This window comes from Dermacentor silvarum, chromosome 8 (assembly GCF_013339745.2).
Source record: "Dermacentor silvarum isolate Dsil-2018 chromosome 8, BIME_Dsil_1.4, whole genome shotgun sequence".
In the NCBI taxonomy this organism is placed as follows: Eukaryota; Metazoa; Arthropoda; class Arachnida; order Ixodida; family Ixodidae; genus Dermacentor; species Dermacentor silvarum.
In genome coordinates this window covers 94,371,364-94,388,943 of record NC_051161.1, presented here as the reverse complement: position 1 = coordinate 94,388,943, position 17,580 = coordinate 94,371,364, and the positions used below count along the sequence as shown (strand labels likewise).

The window sequence follows — 17,580 nt, the reverse complement described above, 5'->3', positions numbered from 1 at the left end:
AGTTATTCTTATCTGCGACATGTTGATAAGCTGTACCACGTTGTTGCTTCTGCTTGCAAAATACATCGTCCATGAACAAAGTCACGTACACACAAGCCCACTCAGACCCTAGTCCCATGGTTTTGTCCGCGAAGGGGCGTCGTCGGGACGTGTATAGACAACTTCGGCACAAGATGGTGGTTACTCAATGTCCGGATGCCCCCATCTAGGCTCTCTATGAAGGACGGCGCCCTATTATGTGCCTGGGCTGGGAAAAAACACACACTAAGTAGGGCCAATGGAAAGCTGCAAACATTGTTTGAAAGTGATATCCGGGCACCAACTTCCGAAGTGGCCGTCGCTATAGAGAGTCATAGCAGCGCCTGCTCAATTCATCGGCAAACATCTTGCGACGCGTTAAGATGAGGGAACATATACCGAGTGCCCCGTATTGCCTGTCTGAACATGTGAAAAAATAAATGCTCAAAGCGACGTCACTTTATGCAGAGTAACTCGTAAGCACAGAAACTTCCTACATGTGAGGCGGCGTTGCGGGCAGAGCAGCGTTAACATGGCAATGGTGGGAAAGCGTTCGCTAACGACCTCACTAAGGCGCTGACAATGGCGCCCGCTTGGGTGCCACGTAGAAAACGACGTAACGGACCGCGCAGCCAATGGAGACCTTTATCGAAACATGTGGCGAACGGTTTTTCGTTTCGCCTAGCCATATACAGCTTTCGCTGTAAAACGTAGATGAATTACGATTTGCGTTACCGAATAAACAAGAGTAGTCGATCAATGACAACACTACCAAAATTATGACTGATTACACGCAATTACACGTATTTCGTTGCGTGCAAGCCTGCGCAGAAGGCTAGAAAATTGAGCTTATTGGTATATGGAAATTTCGGAGGAGAGCTGAATTTGTCTGTGGGCTCGGGTTGCTATCAGCGCTCACTGGTGTCGCAGTGAGCAGATTTTTTAACTATTTGAACATCATGTGTAGGTATATCAGTTCCTTGAATTTCTTCCAAATAAAAACTGGTTGTTAGTCTGCGTCCTTATTTTGTCTTTCTTTGCCCGTAGTTTAGCGCCCTTCCAAAACTCTACGCAGTTAATAAAGAATGGTTTCACAATCCAGAACTGATGTACTATCATTGTTTACACTTCGTTTCAAGGGGCGGCTGCCCAGTGCTGTGGGCGAGTAGCTATGGAGTTCTTATGCTCAGCACAAGATTTTGAGGTCGGTACTGGACCATGCCACCTGCATTCCGATTATTGTAGATCCATGTGTGATGAGTGATGAGTCCATAGGTTGGCGCACTCACTCATGAGTGCACTCACTCACACTCACTCGCACTCATTTCAAAGGCGTGAGTGCGAGTGCGAGTGAGTGCCAGTGAGTGTGAGTGCAGGTGAGTGTGAGTGAGTGCCAGTGAGTGTGAGTACAGGTGAGTGCGAGTGCGAGTGAGTACTAGTGAGTGTGAGTGCAGGTGAGTGCGAGTGCGAGTGAGTGCCTGTGAGTGGAGGTGAGTGCGAACGTGAATGAGTGCGGGGCCTGGAAAAATTATGGTGAGTGAGTGTGAGTGAGTGTTCTCCCACACTGCCGACTTATGGTGATGACTTGTGTGAGGTGTGATGAGTGATGTAGTGACATGCTCGGTAACAACAGGTGGTCAAAATTAATATGGATGCCTCCATTACGAAGTCTCTGGTCGCACCAGTGTTGTTTTGAGACGTCAAATAGGTCGATCGATCAATCAATCAATCAATCTGCTGTTAATCAGCTCCAGCTATTAAACTGAACGGCCATGCAGGTGGCAGCGCTGTTCGCCAGCCAGCGCCTCATCAACAGCTTCTACGAGAGCGAGCCGCACGGGCGCGTGTTGCACGGTGCCTTCTGCCTGGCGCACACGTACCTGCTCACCGGCTTCGAGCTGTTCACCGGCTACAGCGCGGAGGTGAGCCACGCGAACGCCCGCGACGACGCCGATGCTCTGGTCAGGGCGGTGCGCGGCGAGTTCCGCGGGCTGCTCGCCAGGTGGCCCCACCGGGACAGCAACGTCACGGTCGTCGCCGACTGGAACTCGACTGCTGTCGCCTTCTCGGTAAGTACAGATAGCGTTCACGTGGCGTCGTAGACGCAGATTTTCACTTTGCCAGTACCCGAACATGAAAGTCACGATGATATTAGTGCAGCATATTATCCTGTGCACATTGCTATGCATTTGGACGGTGACCATTTTCACTTTTACCTCTTTGTTGTTCGGAGCAAGACATGCTTTTCGTGTTGTCGCGCTGTCACATTCTTGTACACGCAGATTGTCGACATGCTTTCACACCAAAATAGCGACCACGATGACATGAATGCAAGCCATGTAGAGGCATCGAGCACTGAAAGTTTCCAGAGTTGATGATGATGATTTATTGGCATCCTCTTTAAAACAGGGTTGTGACAAATAGTAACCTAGCCTGCTTGAGTTACTCAGGTATGCTATACATGATTTTCATTGCAGCATTTTCGTATACATATCTTTCTTTTTTATCTTCCTCGAAACTTCTCCTAGATATGCCTGTAATGGATCACCTCGTATCAATATCTTCCCTGCTTTTTTTCGAATGACGAAGACTCTGCCGAGCAGTATCGCCAGCAGTTTCCAACGGTGCGACCTTGTTTCAGCCCAGTCCACTTCTCTCGCAGCGCCACCACTCTATTTTTCTATGTCGGGCGCCTTACTGCAAAGCATGCGCCGCCCCAGCCTAAAGCCCCTCCGTATACACGGGGCTTTACCCCAGCCGCTCGTCCCACTCAACCGTATTCTAGTACACTATAGCCGAAGCGCAGCCACGACCGGTCGTGAGCGCATGCAGCGCATGGATGTAGTAAATGGAGAGTGAAAGCTTCTCGTTCCTCCATGGTGCAGCGTAATGCGCTGCTGCTAGGCGGCCGGCTGAGAACATGCGTGCATCATGGAGGCACGCAGTGCCATATTTCAGACGCGTGACGAATTATCTTACCAGTCCATCAGTTTTACCAATTCGTCTTTGAAGAATCAGCAAGTCGCGAACGCGCTTGCACCACGCTGAAAGCATTCATTACAATGATTAAATTAATTAAATCATTACATTGATTTAGGTAAGGAATACAATGGCATTCTTTGGGTTGAGGCGACTTCGGACTTTCTGGACTTTTACATTCAGTTCAAACAGCGCAATACGACGGAAGAAGAAAAAGGACATACACAGGAGTAGCACTGCTAGCTGGAGCTTGACTAGCTTTCCGAACCCCACCCATGTATGCATATATATCTTACCTTTAATAATAGCCACACTGGAAACTTCGTGTGACCTCTAAATACTTTTGTAAGAAGTATCAGGCTTATATGAGTATTTGCAAGACCTCAGAGTAGGACACAATTCAGTTTTACAGCCTGAGTCCCCTCGCACCACCGGGAGACTATCGTCGCTTGGTTGAGCCATGCGACAAGCGGATTCAGTTATGAATGAATGATTGAAAAACTATTTCGTGAGCTTTAAGCGCATGCGCCGGATGTAAGTGGTTCCCACTTCACGGGAATCCATGTGCTGTTCTTGCCGCCTGGCCCCTGCTTACGAGCCAAAGCTGGTCTTCCAGGGTGGGGCTTGACAGCAAGATCTTCCATCGCTCTCTAAGGGGTTGGATTGGTAGGGGGATCATTTTGGGGTTAGGATTGGTGAGGAAAGGTGGGTGTTGTAAACACGTTAGGGAGTTATATGTGTTCTGTGCGTATTAAGTCGCACAAATACACATCAATGAAAAAAAAAAAGATGTCACGCCTTGTAAAAGCTTCTCGGTTGGATTAAAAAAAATATTTGCTTGCAAGTTGGAGGTGCGGCTCTTACACAGACTTATACGGGAAGAACAGAGAAAAAGCGTGGATTGTGTTATTGAGCGGCAAATGCAGCATATGAAGAATAAAAATGCATAAGGAAAACGCACAGTTAGAATGGGGAGTTTTCTAAATAGACCTAAGATGCATCTTTTCTTACCCAAATCGCGTCACTCTGCTTGCGCTGTTATATACCCCATTTTCGTTCCTTTGTATAAGTTCTTGCTTTTTTTTCGAAGCCAGGTGGTTTGCTTTGACTTCTAAGTTGCTGCCTTTCTCTCTCCTATTAAATATATCAGTTCGTTGTCTGATGCGATGATTTCAGCATCATTGAAAAAGTCTTCGTTCGGGAACTTGATCTATAAATGAAGTTGTCGGCAATCTTATTCGAATTGATTTTGCGGGAGAGTTCTTTGTGGGCATGCGAAATTGCCAAATCGTTGAAGTGGGCCTGTTGAGTCATCGACCGCAAGTACATTTTCAGTCGCCGAAGGCAAGAAAAGGACCTCTCGGATGTGGTCGACGAGACCGGTATGGCCAACGCAATCTTTAGCTTAGCCATTTCCGGCAAAAGGTGTCGCAGTGGTTCGCCCTTGTCCCGCATAAACATGTGCACTACATCCCCGAATGTGTGCAATGATGCCGACCTTTGCCGGATTCAATCAACATATCTCTTTGCAAAATCAGGCGTCCTGGTTCAAGGTCGTCAACTGTAGAACTATGTTATATATGCTTCGTCTTCCTTCCCTATGGCAAGCTTCTCAATGTGGGACTTATGCTGCCACATATCAGGTGGGTATACCTGTTGTTTAACGAAGACAGCACTGTGTCAAGTACTTCATAGAACCTCTGGCGGTACATGTCACTCGCTGATGGAAACACTTGAGCTGAGGAACATTCTGATATCGGTGCGGAGTCTTCTTTCGCCTAGCACTTAGAAGACATGGATCCTCAACTCCTACTTTTCCTGCCTCTGCCATACATACGCGGGTGGCGCGCTTTATTTTGGAGTTATCTGCGCCGAGTTTCAAGCTTCGGCCATCCGAGAAGGCTGGTACCTTCGCGTGCGCTGTCTCCCCGCGCGCCTAATGTTACGCTTCCGCTGGTGCTTGTACGGTGCAAAATACGCTTCCTTATGAGCGTCAGATGGGTTCTGGCGAAAATGGGTTCGCGCGATAAGCGATTTGCCCACTGTTGATTTTGTGGTTGGTGCTCATGCTGTTTGTAGCCGGTGCGCATTGCAACGTCCGCAGCCGTGGTAGAAGCAAGCTCGACGCCTGTTTTCTATTTCACCCTTCATTGCGACAGCAATTGCAGCGACACTCCAGGCAAATTTTCGCTGTCGTCGTCGCCATGATGTTCCGTGGGAAATCCAAATGTCACATTAGTGTGCGACCGATACGCTGTGGGTGTGAGAGTAAGCCCGTAACACTGGGCCAAAAAGGATGGCGGCTTGATGGACATTATCTTCCCACACGCTCAATGTTCGTTTTAGCTGGAGGTCACGTGATCAAATGCGCGCCTGGGGAATGCAGGCGTCTCATCTAGCCCTGCCTCAGCTGCGAATGACTGTGCGCGGTTGACGCGTTCGCGGCCCGCGTGCCGTATCCACTTGTTGGTAATCATTGATGGGGTGCAATGATCAAGGGCGAGCAGGGATGGCTGCTAACTTCATGCGCACTTTCTTCCTTCTTAGGCTGTTTTTTCCGTGCCCCAAGTGTTGCAGATCGCATAGCCTAAGTTAACAGACAGGGGTAACTGCAGATCACTGATAGAGGCCGTCCTGTAGTGGACATAAAAATATGCAGATGATGATGATGACTATAATTTTCGGAGTAGCCATGAATCGCATGGCTGTACGAACCATTAGCCCCCGCTGCCGGCGTTCTTAATAAATCCAGCGTTGTGATGGCGACTGCTCGTGGTCATCCAGAGAGATAGTTACAGGCTTACATTGTCCGTGCATTGCACGATGTTCGTTATTTTAATTACTTAAGTAAATGTTACTACAATTCATATAGGCGATATAACCAACTTACACACTCGTGTGAGAGCCGCACTTTTTTTCCGCAATTTTGACGAGCCTTACATGGGACCGGGACATTTTATCAAATTTTTCCAACTGCGAGTATGAAATTCGCTGTAAACCTACGCTATCGCCTCCTCTCGCCATCTATAGTCGTGTACAACTATATAAGGCAGCGGCATTTGCCCCTCAAATGCGAATGCACACGAGCATCTACCAATGGGTGTGCACTCTAGACTGACGTCATGAGCCGGACGGCCGGTGACCCCGCCGATGGAGGACATGGCAGCTCGCGCTTCGAGCTGGGCCGAGTCGCGTCAGCGGGACAATTCCTTTAGTCGCATTGGTAATCGGCTGCTGCGCTCCAGTGATCAGGGCGGGGCGCCTCTCCTGTCTTCTTAAGCTTTAACCGACTTTTTTTTACAGTTGCGACGCGCGAAAGTTCGCTGCGCGGGAAAATTCGCAGTGGAGCGCGATCGGAATCAACGCTGAACGCGATTGCTTCTCGGTTGGGTTTTTTAAAAAAAATATTTGCTTTCAAGTTGGGGGTGCGGCTCTTACACGGATTATACGGGAGGAATTCTCCTTCGTGTAATTGTCATATACTTCGCTATCACTAATATTGCTTCGCCTTTCCGGCGAAACTGCAGCCTCCCCCTTTTTTTCTGAGCCCTAGTAAAAGCTCTGCTGCGCATGAATGCTATTGATTATGATTTCGAGTGAATCCGGCTTGGCCTCACTTCGGTTACTAAGTTACTTATACAGGGTGTTTCAGCGAACACTTTCAAAATTTATTTAAGGTTGCCTGTGGCAGATAGCCCAATTCTAGTTCATGAGCCGGTCTACTCGAAGAGGCGTACATTACTTGCACAAGAAATTGAAATGCATAATCGAATAATTAGCAAAAGTTTATTAATTAAAATTTTAACTAATTACCTGATGGTCCATATTGCAATTTACAAATTGTAGCCGTGGAGTTCACAAGGCGAATCCACTTGAAATATTTTTCCTCAGGAGGACACCAGTTTCGAGATATTAATTCCCGAACTTTGCGGAGAAATGCATTGGTGTTCCAGTTAATTTTGTGCTTTAATGCATAAAGCGAGGTTTTCTTAAGAAACTAACTGGAACGCCAATGCATTTCTCCGCAAAATTCGGGAATTAATATATCGAAACTGGTGTCATCCCGAGAATTCGTTCCAAGTGGGTCCGCCTTGCGAAGTCCACGGCTACAATTTGTAAATTACAATATGGGCCATCAGGTAATCAGTTAAAAACTTACTTAGTGAACTTTTGTTAATTATTCGATTACGCATTTCAATTTCTTGTGCAAGTAATGTCCGCCTGTTAGAGTAGACGAGCTTATGAGCTAGAATTGTGCTATCTGCCACAGGCAACCTTTAAGAATTATTGAAAGTGTTCGCTGAAACATCCTGTATATATTTATAACTTCTGCATGCACGTTGTGATGTTTCCATCCCCAATAAGTATTGTAAATTATAATAATTTTTTTTTCTCGAGCGGCTAGCATTACTTCCTGGAAAGAGAAGAATGCTGAGACACATATAATTCACATGCATTCCACACCGTTAATAAAAGACTCTGCCGATGGGGTTACTGAAGTCTGCAGGTCTTTTTCAGTGTCAAAAAAGCGCGCAAAGCAATTTGTAGCGAGTTGAGCATACAGCAACATATTCATTCGATAGACATAGGGTATCCATATCATTAGAAATAATTGTTAGTTGGCTACCTCTTTTTCTTTAATAATATAATAAACTTTGTCCTGTGTACACATTGAAATATAATGTGTCTGTGCATGATGTTGATACTGTAAATGAAAATAACATGTTGAAGTGAAAATATACGTATGAGGTAGCCGCCGTTGGTGCTTCTAATGCGCTTGTTTTCTTATTGACAGGATTTCCAGAAATAAAGCGAAGGTGTGAATAAAAGCCGTGCACGTCCATGTCAACAATGATGCAGTTAGCTTTTAGCCACACTAACACTTCAATTGAAAAGGTAGAGGCAACTCAAAAGAAACCATCAACCATGGGGAGGAATTTTAGAGAAGAATAAAAATGGTTTGGAATGCACACTGCAAGGGTTAGAAAATCCTAACTGTGAGATTATCAAATTCGTTGAACAGAAAAATCTACAATCATTGCTTACTACCGATCCTGGCATATTGGGCAGAAACTTGGAGGTTACTAAAGAAGTTCGAGAGCAAGTTAAGGACCGCGCAAGGACCGATGGAACGAAAAGTGTTAGGCCTAACGTTAAGAAACACGAAGAGAGTGGTGTGAATCAGAGAGCAAACGGTGATAGCCGACATTCTCGTTGACGATAAGAAAAAAAAAGTTATGCAGGCCGTGTAATGCACAGGGCAGATAACTGGTGGACCATTAGAGTTACAGAATGGGCGCCAAGGCAAGAGAAGCGAAGTCGAGGAAGGCAAAAAATAGGTGGTGAAATAAATTGAGCAAATTTGTACGTGCAAGTTGGAATCAGCTGGCGCAAGACACGGGGATTTGGTGAAGTAGTGGCAGAACTACGTAAGGGACCATGTATGGTGAAAGTAACACATGACCACTAGGCCAAGCAAATAGGTTCTGCGGAAATCCGCGTTGTTTAGAAGAAGTCTCGTGAAAGTTAAATGTTTTCATCGAGCCGAAAGAGCAAGGTGCTCCAAAGTCGACTCAAACGTAATCAGTAGAGTTGTGGCTTTTTGACAGGGTACAAGGGTTTTGTGGCTTTGTAAATTAGCTTCAGGCTACTTTCCTGTCGCATGACTAATGTTTTATTTTGCTTTACCACTATTAAACACTTAGCTCCAGTCCGTGTCTGTTGCTCTTGCTGTTATTGTTGTAGTGCTTGTTATTTTTGTAGTTGTTGTGGTTGTTGTTGTTTTTGCACTTGTTCTTGTGTAGTTGTTGTAGCACCTGCTGTTATACTTGTTTTGTCGTACATAACTCCGGGTCGATGGCCTGAAGCGCGCTAGCCTAATGCGAACGATTTTGTGCTCGACGCAGGCCGTAGACAGAACAAATCATGAATTTGGGGACGGCGTGGTGGACAGTGGTGGCGTTTGGTCAGGAAAAACCGGTGGCGATGGGCGACTCACTGGTCAGCAACTGGCGCCTCGTCGCGGCCGCTGCCCGCGTGATGTCACGATCTCCGCAAAGAGCGGCCGTGGCGCAGTCGCTCCAGGCACTCGGCGTCCACGCAAATGTGGGCAAGGACTTTCTCTTGCTGCCCTACGCCTTCGCGTACCCGCTGTACGACGAAGACGCGGCGAGGGCTCTCAATTACGCTGGTTTGGGAAGCCAGGTAAGGTCACTGTTGTAAACACACTCCATGAAAAGAAAAACAAATATGGTGGATGCTTTTTTCACAGGAATTGATAGAACACGAAAGTGAAACATATCTGCTTAGAAGCTGTTGCATGTTTGTTTCGCGAACTCACGTTCCGCTACATACAAAGGCGCACGATTTGTGGGCCGGCGACAATGTTACAGGTTTGCTTGGTGAGCGGCGTCCAACTGACGAGTCGCTTCGGCGATAGTACGAGCATTTTTGTCTGACTCCATAGTGTCTTAGGCAGCCAGTTGAGTTGCGACGCGCTAAACTTTACGAATGCGAGTAGAATATTTCGCAGCGTGCGCCGCGAACGCACGCAGGCGTTCTGCTTTACGCTGGCGTGTCTCTCGCCGACCACAGTGAGATTCGTCCGTCGATGCCGTTGCCTATCTGCGCCGCTTAGCGCAGCAGTTTTGTTAGTTGTTGCCACCGCGAGCGAATCAATAAGTGGCATGTAAGCACTGCTGATGCTTGTTGAAGCCGCACTCTGTAGGCGACAAAGTGCTACAGGCTAATCCCACGCGAAAGACAAACCATGCGCAAAAAGTGCCAACACCAGGCTATACCGCGTTGGAGCCTCCATTGCCCTGTGACTACCACAGCGCTCCCTGTCGGCGCTCATTAGTGTCACGATGCAGTACTTGGCTTCACCGCTCCAAGATGGCGGCGCCATCCCTGTCAACAAAAGTTCGAGGTGTTCTTAGCTTTTGCCTAAGAGACGCGTAGGCGAAAGCCTTGTAAAGCCTACTGTAATACACCTTAATACGGCTTAATCCTTCTGATACCTTCCTAATTCACCCTAATATACCTTAATCAACCTTCGTGCTCCTTGATCCACCTTAATTCATCTTAATCATCCTTAATACACCCTAATTTACCTTATTCTTCCTACATCCACCTTAATCCACCCTAATCCACCTTAATACGCCTTAATCGACCTTTATCCACCTTATTCCGCTTTATTCCACTTTCCACTCTACATTCATCATCATCGTCATCATCATCAGCCTATATTTACGTGCACTGGAGGACGAAAGCCTCTCCCTGCTACCTCCGATTGCCACTGTCTTGCACCAGCTGATTCCAACTTGCCCCTGCAAATTTCCTAACTTCATCACCGCACCTAGTTTTCTGCCGTCCTCTACTAGACTTCCGTTCTCTTGGTATTCATTCTGTAACTCTAATGGTCCACCGGTTATTCATCCTACGCACTACATGGCCCGGCCCAGCTTTATTTTTTTTTACTCCTAATGTCAACTAGGATATCGGCTATCCCCGTTTGCTCCCTGATCCACACCGCTTTCTTCCTGTCTCTTAACGTTAGGCCATTTTTCGTTCCATCGCATTTTGTGCGCTCTTTACCTTGTTCTCGGGATTCTTTGTTAACCTCCAAATTTCTGCCCCATATGTTAGCACCGGTAGAATGCAATGATTGTACACTTTTCTTTTCAACGACATTGGTAAGTTCCCAATCATGAGTTGGCAATGTCTGCCGTGTGCACTCCAACCCAATTTTATTATTCGCTAAATGTCCTTCTCATGATCAGGGTCGCCTGTGAGTAATTGTCCTAGATAAACATATTCCTTTACAGACTCTAGAGGCTGATTGGCGATCCTGGATTCTTGTTCCCTTGCCAGGCTTACGCTTTCTCGAATAAGGTCCTCAATAGTTTGTTGTAATTCCTGCGTATTGCTGATGAATAGGACAATGTCATCTGGAAACCGAAGGTTGCTGAGATATTCGCCGTTGATGCTTACTCCAAAGTCTTCCCGGTCTGAGAGCTTGAATACTACTTCTAAGCATGCAGGGAATAGCATTAGAGAGATTGTGTCTCCTTGTCTGACCCCTTTCTTGATAGGTAACTTTCTCATTGTGGAGAACCTAGGTAGCTGTGGAATCTTTAGATATTTGCGAAGATATTCATGTATGCCTTCAGTACACCTTGATCACGCAGTGCTTCTATGAATGCTGGTATCTCTACTGAATCAAACGCCTTCATCATAATCCATTAAAGCCATATGTATAGAGGCTGATTGTACTCCGCAGATTTCTCGATTAGCTGATATATAACATGGATATGATCCATCGTAGAATATGCTTTCCTGAAGCCAGCCTGTTCTATTGGTTGACTGAAATGTTGCCCTGATTCTACTGCAAATTATCTTGGTGAATATTTTTTACTGAAATAAAGCTAATGGGTCTTTAATTCTTCCCCTACAATCTACCTTAATGCACGCTAATCCACCCTAATCCTCCTTAATAGACCTTAACCCACCTTAATCAACGTTGATGCACCCTAATCCACCTTAATCTATCTTAATGCAGCCTAATCCACCCGAATCCTCCCTAATCCATTCTAATCCACTTAAGGCCACCCTAATTCATCTTACTCCACCCTAATACATCTTAATACAATCACTAATCAATCATAAATTAACTTTGGTAGTCGTAACGTGATATTTTCTGTACCTCATAACGCTACCTTGGCATGGAGATCTGAGCTTTCGCATTAACCTTTCAGAAGCTAACTGATTCTGTTGATTCAAAACTTACCTCAACCGCGTTTCTTACATTTCCAGATTCATAAAAAGCGTACAGCTGCATAATAGATCAACAATCTTCAATTGTTTGGGGTGTTTTGTCATGTTTCGAGAATGTGGACTCCATGTGATAACTCATACAGGAACTACAGATGTGAGATCGTCAACTATTCCATGTCTAGCAGGCTCGAAAAGCACATAATGCAATCGCTTAAAAATCGTTCCTGGTGCAACGAATTGTGAAAGAACAATGAAAGAAGTGAACCCATCGCATACAACGACATACTCAGACCGAGTAACCCAACCGTCTACATTCCTACTCGGTTTACTAAAGCATTTTGCACATGTATTCAAACTACCCGCACAAGTTCAATCAGAAGTGTTTTATTATGTATAAGTTTTAAATGTAATTGCTTTTATCAATGCCCTTGCTGTTGATGCACAACATCAGAGTACGCAATTTTGCAGACAGAGTCTCAAAGGGTTAAAACTTATTGTACTCGCTGGCGCCGAACTTCACATCCGTTACATCCTGCAAAGGAACTTCATTGTCGAACCCGGCATAAAACACTTCAGTGTTAAAAAAGAAGGGAATAAAAGGAGAGGGAGGTTATTCTTTGTAGGGATTAATTTGACTTAACTTAAACACCCACAATCATTGTTGTGCGAATGCAAATTGGAGGGTTATAAGCAAAAGTGGAACTTTTTCTGGAGTTCATTGCGTTTTCGCCCCCATCCGTGACAACTGTCTGCTTTGTTTTGTGATGCCGTCCGTCCGTCCGTCCGTGCGTCCGTCCGTCCGTCCGTCCGTCCGTCCGTCTGTCTGTCTGTCTGTCTGTCTGTCTGTCTGTCTGTCTGTCTGTCTGTCTGCCTGTCTGATTGATCTGCTAGAACCATTCCTCCTTTTGACGACAAGTTGCGAGGGGATAAGCTATCCGTACCCTGAGTTACCACTGCTCCCTTGCGCAATACATGGTGGAATTTCGCATGCGAAGCGGTTGTTCTTGGTTCTGAAAGTAAAGCATAACCATCCATTCGTTATGTCAGTTTTGGAAATTTGATTACACGGAGCGATAGTTGGGACTGTATTTAAATGCACTGGCAAGGAGTGCAAAAACAGACCATGGGAACTGAATCCTGTACTCCTATACTGATGTTTGTCCCTTTGAGGACTAATCACTCTATAGATTGCGCACGAGATGCGATATCTTGGAACTATTCCCGATAGATTAACGACACATTTCCGTATTACGTTTGCACTTACGCATTCTTTGGCACTTTCCTTGTAGTAATATGCTGCCACTCCAGCCACCCAGGTAAGAAGAAAAGAATAAATCTGTATTCCCGAGTAATGTAATACAATATGGTTGACAGTAGGATAGGGAGCCTTAGCCTATGCTGCTTGTTTTGGATCCATATAATAAAAGTCAGCATAAATTACAATCCAAAGCAAAAGTCAAAAATAGGTAATCTTATGTACATGGTTTTAAGCGACGTTTCAAAGATTTGGAAGTTTTCTCAAGAAGCTAGGTATTTCATTCCAGATTTTTGCAGCGCAAATGATTGGAAACGTTGACCTTACACATGAGTTTTTGGAAAGTTCAATTTGTTGTGCTCAGCCTGTCTGGTATCCATTGTAGGCGTGATTAATCTTGACGAGAGATGTGGCTTGTCCGTGGATTAGTATAGCTGTGGTACAGTCCCGAGCTCGGATAAATGCCATTATGGTTAACTGTGCCCAACGTTGCGGAAAGGCCGCGTCCTTAGTGGCCGATGCATTTATTCTGAACAGGCTTTTCTGAATTGATTAAAGCATCAATCTACAAGGCGTAGGGGAAACCTCATGATTCTATACAATCTGTTCAATGGCAATGAAGAATGCAGAAATAAATAAGACGTAATTGTTGAAGATGGAAATGTTTTCACACCTTTAATAAGGTATAACAACCAGAAATTTTTTAAAGTTACTTGACCAACATGTGGTGCCCAGTTTAGTGACGAGCCAGTACTCATTCCTAGATATTTAGTACTACAAACCTGTTGGATTTGTGTGTCTCCGAGGTACAAGTTGCACTTATTAGTAGTACCTCATCGCTTAGAAGTAAACACTACATGATCATTTCGGGTTTGATATCAAGTTTGTCAGTTTCAAACCATGCTACAGTATTCGGCAGCTCACATTGAGCAATGTCTTCTGCTTCCTGTAGTGACTGTCGTGGAATTATTACAGCTGTATCATCCGCGTGTAAGATACAGTGAAGAAAAAATGCACGTAGTATAGAATAACATTTAAAGAAGGGATAGAAGAGTATTCGACCTAGTACTGACCCTTGCTAAATGTCCGTTCTCGTCGTCTTTAGTGAAGGATCTTTGCACCTAACTACCACGTATTCTTGACGATTTGTTAAATAGCTGCTAAAAGTAATGTGTTTCTCCTCTACATCGTGATCTACCGAGTCAGATGCTCTTGTAATATCTAATAGCCGAGTGCCAATTAGTTCTCCTTAAGTGATTGGTTCATAATTTCTGTTAGGGAGCTTGCGGCAGTTGTAACAGGGTAACCAGTTCGAAAACCTTGTTGTGTGTTTTGAGGTGTGCAGTATTTTTCAAGAAAGTTTGCGACGCGCTGTGCAATCAGTTTTCGAGTAGCAGATTAACACACGATAAAATAGTTAACGGACGATAGTTCGCTTAATCATTTGGGTTATCTGTTTTGTGTGTTGCTACCATTCTTCCGATTTTGATCTGGTCAGGATATGTACCCGACTGAATGGATTAATTGAAAAAAGTTTGCAAGCACTGTACCCAAGATGTCGATGTTTTTGAGTAAGCTTACAAGTATACTATCGTGACCCATGGACTTATTTGATGATAGAAGCTTTACAGTATCTGTGATTTTCGCTGTTGTTAGTTCATCGAAAATAAATGTATTCACTTCAGAAGGAGGGAAAAATGAAACAATCTCTGTACTATAATGCAGTCACCACTACATCATGCAACCAGCGTGCCGGTTGCATGATGTAGTGGTGACTGCATTAACAAAGTAGTTAATAAATGATTCCGCAAGATCTGCGTCAGTATAACGCCTAACGCGTCGCTATCTGGGAGTACATTGCAAGGTTTTGTTTTCCTTATGACAGAATTCACTATCTGCCAATTTTTTTTCGAATTCCATTTTGCATTCATTATATCATTAATGTACCATTATATTACTTCGTATGCTTACGCACTAATGAAAAAGAGATTGTGCGCTGTCGTATATCGATCACGGTAATAGTCACCGTCTTTGCTTTGTTACACTTGATTGAGCCAATGTTCTTTTTAATCGCTAAGAATATTGCGTCCGTCATCCGAGCGCAGATAGTGAAGAATCAATACCGAATTTGCCGTTTAGTAGGCCTCTTTCTGCATCATCTAACAGTCAGCTAGATCGACATATATTCGAAGATGAAAAGGGCTCACCGTGATGTTCTAGCCGACTCGTAGACGTTGCACAATATATTTATCCAATTACAGTTAGGCGTAATCTATTCGAACATGTGACTGATTACAAGTTACCGGTCAGTGCATGAAGAAAGTCTATTGAGCATTACTCAGAAGTACTAATTGATTACGTTTAACTTACTTGACTCCAATGTCTTTATTACATCACACAAATACAGTAAATAGAATTAGCTGGCTTCACTATTTTAGTGTGTAGCCAGCACTACAGCCCTGTTGCAGCCCCAACTTTATTTTCACAAACAATTGCTCCTTAAAAATTTTGCTTGCCATCTACGCTCGTGTGCAAAAAAGAAAAATTGTCATCCAACTGTATGTAGCACGAATTTACAAAGGAAACCCACACGGGCTTCCGAGAAACAAAGCTACTCAGTGGAGGAAAAATTCGTGCTGGTCCGGGATTCATACCGTCTTGATCCTCGACTACGAACTTTTCTTTCTGAGGAACCCGTAATGGTTTCATTTTAGCTTCATGTTACATTCAGGTGGGTGACAATTTTCATATTTATGATACTTCCTCACCCCGCAGGGGCGTCTGCGTCAGCAGGCGTTTGGTGTGTTGCGACACCACGTACCCGAGCACATGAGGTTGGACCCTCCCGCGTGTAGACGTGCGCGGCTTAGCCGTGTCTGGGGAAAGGGGGATCCTGGGGGTTGAGCCGATGCCGGTTGTTCGGACCTTTAAGGCCCCCCGGTGGAGGCAACACACCTCTTCGGCCTCTGCTTCACATAGACGGCACCTCCAGACTGACCCACCTGGAGGAAATCGGCAGTCGCCTTTTCCTGTCCCCCTCTCAACACTTTTTCTTTCTCTTTCACTGTCTCTTCTTTCCTGTCTCCTATTATCTTCTCCTCACTTCCAAATTTCTGGGCGGCAAGGGTTAACCTTGTGTGGCTAGCCAGTCTTGGTTATGCTGTATTTGGTTATAGCAGTGATGTACAACTGGCGTTGGCAGGATTCCGATTACAGGAACTCCTGTCACGTCCCCGTGTTGGGCTCCTTGGTGGGTGGTTGGCATCGCTGCCGAAAATCCCAGCTATACTCATGGACAGCGCCTTCCCTAAACTCCCTGATCGCCCTCAAAAACGAGGGCGCACCGAAGATGTTTTTCAATTTTTTGGCAACAGAACACAAAACTTTCCACGATTTCACGTCATCCACTCTGATAAGCCTGAAAAGACAGTGAAAATGATCTCACCCTTACTTGTCTCGAAGTCTCTCACTGAAGTTCTTGGCCGAGGTTACAAAGCATCAAAAATGGCAAGCGGTGATCTGCTTCTAGAGCTCCGCGGTCAGATACAATACGAAAAACTGCCGAAATTAGTGTCATTTTGGGACATCCCAATAACACTGACCCCACACCGTACTATGAACACCACGCGCGGCGTTGTTTCAGATGATGATTTAATGGAGCTAAGCGAGGCTGAACTCTTGGAGGGCTTCAGTGAGCAAAATGTGATAAACGTTAAAAGAATTAAGATGAGGCGCGACGGCAAAGAAATCAAGACCAAGCACCTAGTACTTACTTTTGGCTCAAGTGCCCTGCCCGAGTCCATCGAGGCCGGGTACCTCAGACTTCGTGTTAGGCCATACGTGCCGAATCCTCTGAGGTGTTTCAAGTGCCAGCGATTCGGGCACAGTTCACAGAACTGCCGAAGCCGGCAAACTTGTGCTAAGTGCAGTGCCAATGAACATTCCTCCGAAACTTGCAATAACACTCTACATTGTGTCAACTGTGATGGTGAGCACGCCGCATACTCACGGTCGTGCCCGTCATGGAAGAAAGAGAAATTGTGACTATTAAAGTCAAAGAAAATATCACATTCAAGGAGGCACGTAGGCGGGTATCATACCTGCCCAAGAACACCTTTGCCGATGTGGCGCGTCAGGGGGCAGCGACACAGCGGCTTCCGGCGCCTGCCCGGCCCGCAAGCAGCGAGCCGGCAGTGACGCCATCCGCCCCCTCGGCGGCTCCAGCTAGCGCTGCTCCGCCAACTCACAAGAAGGAGCCATCCACCTCCGGGCTGGTGGCCTCCAGGGCCTCGTCCCTCGAGGCGAGGCCTTCTCGTCAAACCAACCGCTCGCAAGAGCGCGTGTCCAGCGCCTAACAAGAGGCGATGGACACAACAACCGGCCAGACGGCGCCACCAGCGCCTCAGGAGCGGCGAGAATCTCGCGATCGCTCCAAAAAAGAAAAAGCCCGCATCACAGGGCCCGACAAGGGCTCTGTAGCTTAAGTTAGTTTCCTTTATACACAGCACAAAAACACTTTCAACATGAATACACAAATAATACAGTGGAACGTC

At 45.6% G+C, this 17,580-nt stretch overlaps 1 protein-coding gene across 1 annotated transcript in view; it reads left to right on the top strand.

Moving 5' to 3' along the window:
• Window positions 1-8,982: 8,982 nt before the first annotated feature.
• LOC119462296 (endothelin-converting enzyme homolog) overlaps window positions 8,983-17,580 on the top strand; it is a 16,503-nt gene continuing 7,905 nt past the window's right edge. The window contains exons 1-2 of the mRNA XM_037723639.1: window positions 8,983-9,201; window positions 13,392-13,399. Of these exons, the coding sequence (XP_037579567.1) occupies window positions 8,983-9,201; window positions 13,392-13,399 (227 nt within the window). The remainder of the gene's footprint in view (window positions 9,202-13,391; window positions 13,400-17,580) is intronic.